Source organism: Orcinus orca, chromosome 14, assembly GCF_937001465.1.
Source record: "Orcinus orca chromosome 14, mOrcOrc1.1, whole genome shotgun sequence".
Classification (NCBI taxonomy): Eukaryota; Metazoa; Chordata; class Mammalia; order Artiodactyla; family Delphinidae; genus Orcinus; species Orcinus orca.
In genome coordinates, this window is record NC_064572.1 from 83,209,731 (window position 1) to 83,222,035 (window position 12,305).

At 34.9% G+C, this 12,305-nt stretch overlaps 2 protein-coding genes across 4 annotated transcripts in view; both read right to left on the bottom strand.

Moving 5' to 3' along the window:
• FAM53B (family with sequence similarity 53 member B) overlaps positions 1-7,268 on the bottom strand; it is a 131,421-nt gene extending 124,153 nt beyond the window's left edge. The window contains exons 1-2 of one of the 2 annotated variants that reach the window (XM_033420790.2): positions 7,219-7,268; positions 3,510-3,600 (exon numbers count right to left, since the gene is read on the bottom strand). The gene's annotated coding sequence lies outside the window, so the exon portion shown is untranslated. Of the gene's footprint in view, positions 1-3,411; positions 3,601-7,218 lie in introns of those variants that run through there. The other variant, XM_033420789.2, reaches the window with a different exon arrangement.
• The window catches only part of EEF1AKMT2 (EEF1A lysine methyltransferase 2), a 36,564-nt gene that overhangs the window by 9,758 nt on the left and 14,501 nt on the right, over positions 1-12,305 (bottom strand). For both annotated transcript variants that reach the window (XM_033420800.2, XM_033420801.2), the window contains 3 exons: positions 10,459-10,566; positions 7,219-7,435; positions 3,510-3,600 (listed from right to left, as the gene is read on the bottom strand). In XM_033420800.2, coding sequence (XP_033276691.1) covers positions 3,510-3,600; positions 7,219-7,435; positions 10,459-10,566 — 416 coding nt within the window. The remainder of the gene's footprint in view (positions 1-3,509; positions 3,601-7,218; positions 7,436-10,458; positions 10,567-12,305) is intronic.

Sequence of the window (12,305 nt, forward strand, 5' to 3'; positions counted from 1 at the left end):
GCTCATGTGCTCCCCCTTCTTTAAGGACATCTCTGTTTTCTGCCTAGCTAAGAGAAATGACAGGGTTTCCTAATTTTTTTCCCACTATGCAATTGTCCTTCAACCTACCACGCTCCTCATCTCCCACAGTCAAACTCTAGGTCATAGGCAGCCTCCTTCCAGTGAAGTGTACTAGACAAGACTCCTTTCAGACCCCATCAACACCCGCCCCCCTGACACACACAAACACAATGAACTAAAGAGGTTACTACAGCGAACACAAGACATTTGGTCTCTTGCTCTCAAAGCAGAAGGCTGTCTCTGGAGCACATACATTCTAGCTCACAGTGTAAAAAATAGGAAATCAAACCCAGGTCTCCCCACAGTGGCAGAATGCTGATCTGGAAAGCAACTAATTTTTCACATTTACATGTATTTTCATTATAGGCTGCCAGACGCACACACACACACACACACACAAATATATAAAATAAAATTATTTAAGACAACATAAATCAAAGTCTATTCACATAGGCAGGGATACTCTATTTCTTTGCATATCAATTTAAGAAAAATTATTTCAAAGCCATATAAAACTTAATAACTCATATAGGTACTTTAAGGTTTCTATTATACTCTGGATGAATGTGAATGAACGTCAACATATAGTAATGCATTACAGTATCATGAATATTTAAAAATAAATAATAAGTGAGTTGAAACACATTATTCATACCAAAAATAAAAATCTTTCATATATGTTTACCTCCCTTCCTCCCCCAAAATAGCCAGAAAATTGCACACATAATCACAGATGAAGAAAGGCAAACTCGTTGCTACTACAAAGGGAAAAAAATCATTCAAGGACAGTTTGTACTTATTGTAAAATGGCTTTAGTCAAGCTGCCAAGAGTAGTGTCAGGTTTGATTCTCAAATACATAAATGCCAGTCCCAAAAAGCAACTCGAACTTGTGCACCTGGCTTGAAACAAAATGTTCCGAAAACTTTCTATTTGTTAATTGGTGTAACGCACCCATTCAGGCCTCCAATCCCTTTGGACTTGCACACACACTTCCTATACACACAGAAGTGGCCTGTTATGCAGCAATAACATCATCATGAAAAGCAACAATTCTGTGCAGGCTCCACAGAGAAGTCTCGTTTGCATTTCAAACAAGTTTCCTCAAAATAAGGGTGTCTTTTGATGTAATAAAATTACAATTCCAACTTCTTATCCAAATAAAACAGCATTCACTACATAACTTACTGCTCCCTTTTATAATTGCATAATTTCTTTCACAGTTACCCACATATTCATATGACCTAACAAAACTAAGTTTAATAATAATGTATTTATGACTTGTTTCAGTAACTTGGGGACATTAACTGGCCTGGGTTTTAAAGTGTGATATTACTTGAAAATACTAATAATTTATTGTTAGCATTTTTGGACCTTCCATTTGTCCTGATTTCAATCTCTGAGAGGCTGATTTCCAGCAGGATTAAACTGATAAGAAGAGATGACAACTCCCTGTTCCTAACCGTTATCAACAGCTCCATGATTCCCCCCCAAACGTCCTACATTTTTGCAAGTGGAACACACATACCCCCCACAATAGTGACTCACGGAGCTTTTCAACAAAGGCCCCCTCCAAGCTCTCAGTGAATCCAACCCAATGTCTCAATCTGGTTGCACAGAAGGCCTATTTTGTTCCATCGATGCTTTAAAATAGCATATACGTAACAACTCAGAATTCTAAAAAAGTACTTATATACTATTACATATTTAAAATCAAGAAATATTAATGTGAAAAACAACAAAAACAAAATCTCAATAAATTATAAAACACTGATTCTATGGTTTAAGATCCCATGTCTAGTTTATAAAATCAACACAATTTTACACGTTTAAATCACAGATATTTTAAAGTAATTTCTCACTTTTTACATGTTAAAAATTAAAGCTTTTCCAAAAATGTTATTTGTGTTGAAAGTTTATGTAAATGTCTTCAGTTATCTTGTGCAAGGCAGACAGTAATCTTAATGGTTGATTAATGTTGATCTAAATCAAACCACCCTTCTCCTCCCCCTGTCCCCCCACCCCTCCCCGTAACAAAAATGAAAAGAAAAGGTTGTAATGCTAGACTTGCTCAGTACTAGGATAACATTTGCCAAACAAACAAAAATTCTGTTTGTTTTGTAAGCCAACAAGCCCCCAAAGCTGAAAATCATAAAAATTATTATCACTTTTTAAAAACTCATATTGTGACTCCAATATTAAACTATTAGCCCAAATACAAAATGGCACTAAGGATTAATAAAACTTATTTCTTCAAAAACGTTCATAAATAAACTGTTCCTCTTGCTTATTAGCCCCTAACTAGAACACGTTTGTCCCTGTATCCCTGAGGGTGTATATATATAAAACTTACACCACCTCTCACAGAGGAATGACACAGTTCAGTTCTTGATGACGTAAGTCTTTTAAGACAAGTAGGGAAATGGTGAAAAGTAATGAAGGATGACTCACTATTCTCACAGTCCACTGATCAACAGTCACTAACAGGGAGGTGCAGATCTCCTAAAAATAACTGCCCAACTTCTCTAACAGAATTTTCGATGTACGAGTCCTAGTTCCCCAACTGAACTGTAAATGCCATAAAGGCAGAGACTTAGACCTGGGAGGCAAATACGCTAGAGGAAGAGAACAAGTTTTAGAGTCAGACCCAGAGAAGAATCCTGGCTCTATCCTGTACTAGCTATCTGATATGTAGAAACAAGAATAAGTAATACATGCCTCGAGAAGATATTGAGGGAATTCAACGACTTAGGAAGATAATACAACTTAACCTAGTGCCAGCATATAACAGTATCTCTTAGTTGCCTTTCCTTCTACTATTTATCCCTCACAGTGTGTAGAAGATCATCAGCCACAAAATACAAGCTCAATAAATATTTCTTGATCAACTGATACATTTATCTGATTTTGTTTAATTATACACATAAGGGCTGGGGGATTTTCTCAGGTATTAAATAATTTTTTTAAAAAACCACTATTCAACTCAAAATATCATACTTACTATGTTTTATAATAGTCTAATAAAACATTAGGAAAGTCGTTTGGCTTATTATTCTGGCCCTGGAATAGCTTGGTCGTATCTTCATAAATAGCTATATTCAATTCACCTTTACCAAGGCACAAAAATCAAGAATACATACTATCTGTAAATCCATTTACTGCTTTAAAGTTTTTAACTGTTTAGCAGTTACAGGAAATTTTTTTAAATCAGAAAGAAAAATATTTACATCTCAAATACAAAAGAAAAATTTTAATTATTCTTGGTTGATCTCTAAAACCGAACTACTTCCACGCTCATGATTTTTTTTACCAACCCATTTTATGTATTCAACATGTGCATCCTGTGTACTTACTAAACATTTATTTGCACTTGCATTTTCTGTATCAGGTTTACTTTGATGTAGAGCTTCTTTAAAAAAGCTAACTGAATTTGTCCAATGAAAAGTCTCACGTTTTTTGGAAAACCAATGCTGCTACACTGTTTCCAGATCTGCCTCCAAAGCTGAACCTGGGTGTCCGCAGCTCTTCAAAAAGTTCAAATCCTGCCAGACAGAAGCAAAATACTTTTATTAGGGACTGAATCCCACAGTTAAGGGATATTTGTATTAACAATGTACTTGTCAACCTTTTACAAAATTACGTGATTCCAAACTCTAAATTGTGACTAAATTTCACTTTATGATCTTCTATCCTATATACTATAGGTGTATATGTGTATACACCCAAAAACACTTTGAAATGAACAAGTAACAGACAAAATCAAACCGGAAAAAAGACGCTTTCCATCCATCCTGTTTATCATCCCTGTTTATCATCCCTTCAACTCTGCATCTCCAGTGGCCTCCTTTACCATCTAGTTGTAGGAAGCAGATTACCATGTGTTGAGGTCTTACCATGTATCCGACACTGTTTTGAGTGCTTTATATGCAGTAAGTCAATTAATCCAAATCAGATATATAAAAGCACTTAATACAGAGAAGATAAGTAACATGGAAATAAAAATGAAAAAGTCCTGGAGACGGATGGTGGCAATGGTGGCACAAGAGTAAGAATGTACTTAATGCCCCAGAACTATAAACTTAAAAATGGCTAAATAGTAAATTTTATGTTATATATATTTTACCACAATAAAAAAAGAGTTTGTAACCAAAGATCAAGACCCAAACTGAACTGAACTTGGGAAGGTAAGGAAGTAGTAAATTTCAAAGCAGCACAGGGTGATTTCTTTTTTTTTTTTTAACTTAACATGTATTCAAAAGTCCTGGGTTCAAGTCCCAGCTCTACCACTTACTAGGTGAAAGGTTACTAGATTAAGGTCAATTTACCTTAACCAGAATCCTCAATTTCTATGCAAGGAGGTTACAGGTATCACTGCCCCTATCTAACTTACAGTGATTTTGTGAAGATTAAAATAAGAATATGTGGTGTTCTCCTAGCCTATAAAACAAAATGGAAATTTAATGTTTTATTATTCTGTTTTCAAAAAATAAGACGAATAAGGGTGGAAGGTTGGTTAACTCTTAGTTAACCATGGTTTTCTCTCAGTGATGCAACTATCAGTTTGGGAGAATTCTTTTTCTTTTGGGGGAGAAGGTGTCTGCATTTTCTAAGTTTCCATGTCTTGAGCTAAAGCTCAAATAACACTTGTAAACAGAAAAAAATGCTTAAATGGATCAACTGGTTTTTTTATACTTTGCTTCATAATTCATATTCTTAATCAAGCTTCACCAAATCTTAACAAATAACTAAATATTAACATACTCATTAAAAACTGATCATAAGAAAACTTTTCCAAAGAAGGCCAGGACTTTTAAATAATACGATACATTTTAATGCTAAAAAATGGAGCCACTGTGATGGGTACACACCCATATTTGTTTTCTGAAATTTTACATATGCTTAAAATATTTCGTAATAAAAATTCTCAAGAGAAAATGGAGCTGTCTGGGTGAATTTTCTAGGACTAATCTTTTAACTCCCTGGACTAACCCTACAGAATTTAAGTTTTATATTTCAGTAGATAATACATCAAAATGTTGATGTATTATCAACAATACAAAGTGGTTGTACACCAGAGATAGATAACAAATTTTAATTATTTTAATCTATATACTTATGTGTTGGGGTTACTGATATTTTAAAAATTTTTTCATAATGAATCTGATTACTTTTTCAGTAAGATAGGTTTGTGGGTTTTTTTTAATTCACTAGTTGTAAGAAAGTCAAGTTCCTTGGACATCAAATTAGAATATCCTAGTGTCTGCCAAATGATTAAGTAATCCTCACCAAAACAAACGGCAACACAAAATATTTATATAAATAAGGCTACAAAAGAAAAATTCATTTCAATAGATTTATGAACATTTACATTTCAAATTAGGAAAGAAGCAAAGAACCTTAAAAAAATTAGTGAAGCAATCTTTATTCTATGCAAAAGGGACCATGGAAGTCAATCTTAAAAGCTAGTGACAAGGCCCTTGGCAGTGATACATGGCAGTGTGTTCTGTTAGTGTCCTGTATCTATCTAACTCCAAAAACCATTTTCTAAGAGAAGCATGCCTAGAAAAATATCTTCAATTGTATATAATTATTTCTTTAACATTTCCTGTTGTAACATTTCACTTATTTAAATTCTGCATTAAGCTCTAAAACTGAACAGAAGTTAAAGAATTTATTCAGTAGTTCTCAGACACAGACACATTTTTAATCACTCTTTACAAGGCTAAAGTCTGTTCCTCATTATGAAAGACAGACAAATATGTTTTTGTCTGGTGGTTCCAGGGATAAAAGAGAACACCTGTATTTAAAAACCAGGAAAGGAACTTGCCCTACACAGTGTAACTTTGGGCATTTATTAAAACTGTCAAGCTTCAAGAAGAAAGACTATTGATACGGGGCCTCAATAGTTCTAAAGGAAACAAATTTAACATAGAAGATAATAAAATTAATGACATGAAATAAAAGACAATAAATCACATAATTCTTGTTTTCCAGAGGCAACAGTAATGAAGCTCACATTTCAAGCCTCAAACACTTCAAGTTTTACATTATATAAGCTGCCAAAGCCATCGAATGCACACAAAAGGACATGTGTTAAGTGTTCTCCCTCCTACTGCCTATCCCCTTACTACCAAAAAGAAAACAAACTCTGAGATAAAGCGCTTGCAATACGGTTATAAATTCATTTCCCATTAGCTTGTGACAACTGAGGTTCAAAATTTAACCACAAACTTAGTACCATATCACTTATTAATACTCCATCCTGAAAATTCTTCCCACTCCTTTAAAAAAAACAATACTAATCTGAAATGGAGTCTCAGGAAAAAACAAGCAAATATATAGCTACAGATTCTCAAGGTACTTTCCCAGGAAGTCCTGTGCACTGCATGAGTAAAGTGACAGGTGAAATAATCCTTAAACCATACAAGAAACAGTCTTCCAAAGAGCTCAAAATATTTGTGTATGGATTAAAGGTTCTCGATTCTTACAAGATCCCCATTTAGTAGACACAGCACTAATTATACTTTGCTAATGGGGCAAAAAAGGATCCTGTCTTGGCACCAAAATCTTGCAAAAAGTAGAGATTTCCTCAAGAATTAATAGGTACTAATTCTTCTAAGTCCCTACATTTTGTTTCTGTGCAATGTTAAAAAAGAATATACACTGAAAACAAGAAGAAAAATCCTAAATATCTAAATGACCACTAGGCAAGACAAAGTATCTATAAAATGAAAACTCTCATACAAGACTTTAAAAAACACTACTACCATCTGCATTATTACTGTTATTACTAATTACCAGTATATCAGTACACTGAAGTCAGAAACACAATATATGCACTTTCTTTGCTTGATTCCCCAAGTAACAGATTATATAGCTTAAACAAAGAACTTAATTTTTACAGGCTCATAAACTTTAGTACTTAACTGCCAGGATTTTTTGGAAAATTTTACAAAGCACTCTGGATCTCAACCAATATTATTTCTTTGCTCTTTGCATATACAGTTAAAAGTACTACCATGGTTATTAACAAAGAAGAAAAGCAGGCGACTCCCACAAATAGAAAAGTAAAATACTATAACTCCATGGAAAAAAAAAACCTATTTAAGTGCATTAAACCTGAGGTAAGAACACATTTAAACAACATAACAGCCATTTACCTTCACTGAATTCATTTAGCAACTCTTCCTTGGTCCAATTACATGAGGTTATTAGAAAAAAGCCTTTCACTTTCAACACCCTGGAGAGAGATTTCACATATTGCTTCCTCTTTTCAATTGCATTGTCAGGATTAAGGCTTATGGCATCAAAAGTCCCTTTGTCAATACAAATGTGAAATCCAGACAGTTTTGTGGAAGGATTCAAAAAGTCTTCTACCTATATTAAAAATCAATGTCTATGTGAGAACAATTCACACACAATATTTACTGAATTTAAGTAACAATCTGTAAAAAGTTACAGATAAAAAGAGCAATTACTTATGATGGCATTTTACATATAATAAACATTTGCAACTTTATAGCTAACTTTTATGTGCTTCATTCCAAGATCATTAAAGCTAAGATTAGTAAGCAAGACTGACAGTGTTTCCTGGACATTCCAAATCTCTACAAATTTGGAAACAAATCAAAGCCAGGTGTACTGCCTAATAATACCAGCACATAAATGGGGCTCACAAGCCTGGTTTATGAAAAAGTTATTTCTGTCGAAAAAAAGAATATTTGAAATATTTTTTAAATGACAAAAAAATATCTGGAACTCAAACAAGGCACTTGAAATAAGATGATTTTTAGCTGACATTACTAGCTGTATGACCTGAGGTAAACATGGTAAATCAAAAGTTCTTTTGCCTTGACTCAGCAGCTTACAAAGCAACTAATGGATACAATGAATGGCACAAAGCTTAAGAAATTAAAGGACTGTTTAAGCTGCAATTACTTAACTTTATAAATATCATGCACCTCAGATTTTGAAAGTCATGTATCAGCATCTCACTCATTTTCAATAACTTCAATAACTTACTGATACTTTAGAAGCATTTGAAATAGTGATCTGCCTCAACTTCATAAAATATTCAAAATAATTTGCCAACAAACTTAATTCTGAAAAGCTGCTTTGAAAAAGTAATTAAGCAATTAGCTCGTGATTATTCATATAAACTTAAAATAATCATAAATAGTGTATTATCTGAAACTCTTATTGTTTGACTTGAAAATGTGTATTGCATGTTTACATACATTTGAACATAGGTTTCCTGCCCCTGCCTCACATCAAAGTATTCATTACACCTGAAGCAAAACAATGACTACCACTCTTAAGAGCGAAGTTTGGAGAAGTTCCTATCCTAAATGCCTATATAAAAGTATTCATTTAGTGGGACTTCCCTGGTGGCGCAGTGGTTAAGAATCTGCCTGCCAATGCAGGGGACCTGGGTTCGAGCCCTGGTCCAGGAGGATCCCACATGCTGTGGAGCAACTAAGCCCATGCGCCACAACTACTGAGCCTGTGCTCTAGAGCCCACACGAGCCACAGCTACTGAAGCCCACATGCCTACAGCCCGTGCTCCACAACGAAAAGCCACCACAGTGAGAAGCCCACGCACTGCAACAAAGAGAAGCCCCCACTCACTGCAACTAGAGAAAGCCCACGCGCAGCAACGAAGACCCAACACAGCCAAAAATAAATAAATGAATAAATAAAAAAATAAATTTATAAAAAAAGTATTCATTTATTCAACAGATATTTCATAGACACCTATTATATGCAGGAACTTTACAGGCCCTGGGACTGTAACTGCAAACAAAGCAAAACAGGTCCCTGTATGAGAATATATCTCATGTTCTCTAAAAGGAGAGGCAAGCAATAAATAAGCTAACCAAATTATTTCAGATAAAGTGCTATGAAGAAAAAAAAAGAATAATGAAGACAGTGAGTGACTGGGAAGAGAAATGTTTTGGAAAAGGTAGTCAGGCAAGACCTCTTTAAGAAGGCGATATTTGAGCAGAGATCAGAATGCTGAGAATGAGCCAAACAAACTGAGATCTGGGGCAAGAACATTCTAGACAGAGCAGCAGGTATAAAGACTGGAGAAAAACAGGGCTGACATGTATCAGGAGCAGAAAGAAAGCCAGTGTGACTGGGGTACTGGTGATAAAGAAGGAAAGAGGTAAGAAACGAGGGGCTTTGTAAGGCTGGGTGGGCGTTCAGATCCCATTCTGAGTGCAACGGGGAAGCCCTTGGAGGCTTGTGAGCAAGGAAGTGACACAAGCTGATTTATATTTTAAAAACTAACTCTGGGTACCCTGTGGTAATGGACAGCAGGGCGGCAAGAGTGGAAACAGGAAGGCTAAGTAAGAGGCTACTACAGTCATCTAAGTGAGAAATGATGGTGGCTTAGATCTGGGAGGTAGCAGTGGAAATACCAAGAAATGATCACATTCCTGATATACTCTGAAGATAAAACCAACAAAATTGGCTATAGGATTTGTTGTTGTTGTTGGCGCCTTGAGGCTTTCAGGATCCTAGTTCTCCAACCAGGGAGTGAACCCGGACCACAGTAGTAAAAGCGCCAAGTCCTAACCACTGGACTGCCAGGGAATTCTCTGTTATAGGATTTAAAGGAAAGAGTGGGGTAGGGGATGGGAGGTGCGTGAGAAGTTTAAGGAAGAAACCAAGAGTTTCACTTTGGACCAATTAAAAGACTTAGCTATCCAAGTGGAACTATAGAATAAGCAGTGTTTATATAATTCTAGAGCTCAAAGGAGAAGCCTGGGATAAAAATATAAATGCAAGAGTCATCATCTCCGGCTTCCCTGGTGGCGCAGCGGTTGAGAGTCCACCTGCCGATGCAGGGGACACGGGGTCGTGCCCTGGTCCGGGAAGATCCCACATGCTGCGGAGCGGCTGGGCCCGTGAGCCATGGCCGCTGAGCCTGCGCGTCCGTAGCCTGTGCTCCGCAATGGGAGAGGCCACTACAGTGAGAGGCCCGCATACGGCAAAACAAACAAAAAAAAAAGAGTCATCATCTCCTCACAGATCAGAGGGCAAAACATAAACTGAGTAATCTTTGGTGGCATTATACTACTTTAGGCATTTACAACTTTTTGATCTAGTTAATCCAAAGTTAGCTATTATTTGTGTGTATTTGCAAAAAAAAAAAAGAGCGAGAGAAAGAATAAACATACTTGCACACAAGGAAGAGGAGAAAATAACTTTCCCAAACTGACTAGACTGAAAATTTTAATACTGTCACTTAAAAAGTATCATTTTGGATTATTTATGATTGACCCTTAATTTATGAGCTCAAAGATGTCAGCAAATTAATATACTTCAGAAACATTTAAACTTTATAACTTATTACAAATAAAAATAACAGTTACAGTAATATAAATAATAGTTACCTTCAACTTAATGTTAGATAAACCTTCTTTCTCTATAATATTTCCAGAAAGCTGTATTGCAGAGGGAGAGTAATCAATTCCAGTAATATTAGAGAAACCAAATTTTGCCTAGGGACAGAGAAATAATATTATACTTTAGTTTTCAGAAGTTTTAAATACTGTTTTACCTATGAATTATATTATTCCTTTAGGACTGGGGCTGTTTTTTTTTTTTAATATATCAAATGACATATACTATCCAATAATCTAAAATGTTTAAATTTTATTGTAGAATCTAAATAGAAACTAAAAGTTTAAATTTATATAATGTGACAATTTATTCTTTTATAATATTTGATTTCTTTCTCAAAAGGAAATTCATTTTCTTAAAGACAACGAGAATATATGTGTATTTCGGCCCTAAAGCAGAAAAATGTAGTATTAACTTCTAATGCTGATATGCTTTAATTCACACAAAAATCTGTCATAGATTTTACTTAACACAATTAAGTTACATGAATAAATTAAATGCGTATGTAATGTTCTTGCTTTTAAAAATTTTCCTTCAGTGTACTTATAAATCATGCAATTCTCCACCAACCATGTGATCATTAACCATCTTATATTTGTATAGTATTTTTCGTTTTTGAAATATTTCATACATTCCAATAGACCTTTACAAAAAACCTGTGAGATAAATTGGGCAGGTATTAATACCCCCAAAGAGTTAAAGAAAGCTCACTGGACTTAAGAGGTTTGAGACTAAACCTGCAGTCCAGCTGTTTACTAACAATATTAACCCATCTAAGGGTGTGTGGAGCCTGAGGCAGAAGCATGATGGCCTCTGGTCTTCACCTCTAACTATGCTGAACATTGTAAGACCAATCAGACTAAAGAAAATATCAAAGGAAATTTGAAGAAGAACAGAAGTTGCAGAGTAGAGTGTAGCCTGAAATTCTCTTCCAGCTCTTCACCATTTACTAAATGGTTACTTCCTTCAAAACTACTTAACCTACTCCAACACCATCCATTTAAGACTTATTTAGACTTTTCAACCTTAAGTGACTGATTCCTAACCTAAACTCAATTAACACAACAATCATTTTCCGCAGGGCATTTTGCTCCCTTTGATCATTTTTATTTTTAGTCTTAAGGTCTAATATCCCTTCTTTGATGCCAACCTCCTATTCTTTTAGTGATCTCAATCCATATTCTTCAAGATCTTCATTTTCTCCCAGTTTCCCTCATTTATCAGACCTAGAATGCAGGATGATTCTATTAATTGACTCTTACCAGTTCCTTCTTCTCCAAGCCTGTTTATTCTTCCCTTAGAATTTATAAAAATCATATGTAGATGTTTTAAGTTTCTAGAACAATCATCCTCAAACTACTGCCAACATTTTTCACATTCAATTTCTGGCACTCAGTGAGAAATAAGCAGACATTCAAGGAAATAATAAATGACCAAAAACCAAAGGGAAAAAACTTACATTAGAAAAAGACCCACAGGAGAATCAAATAAAAGAATGATCAGAAACATATTTAAAAAACTGAAATAAATGACAATTTGGAGAACTGTGACAGAGAACTGAAAACTATAACAAACAAACATACAAATAAGAGAATTTTAAAATGCAATGATTAAATTAAGATACTCAAGGATGGACTTGATAGGAGATTGGACGCACACACAAAATAGTGAAGTGGAAGAAAAGTCAGAATACCACTTTAAGCACAGAATGACAGAAGGATGGAAAATTAAAAACAGGAAAGAACATAAAAGACATAATATGGCACAGAGTATAAGATCTAAATATATATAATAGAAGTCTTAGAAAAAGAGGAAATAAGAATAGGGCAGAAGAGAA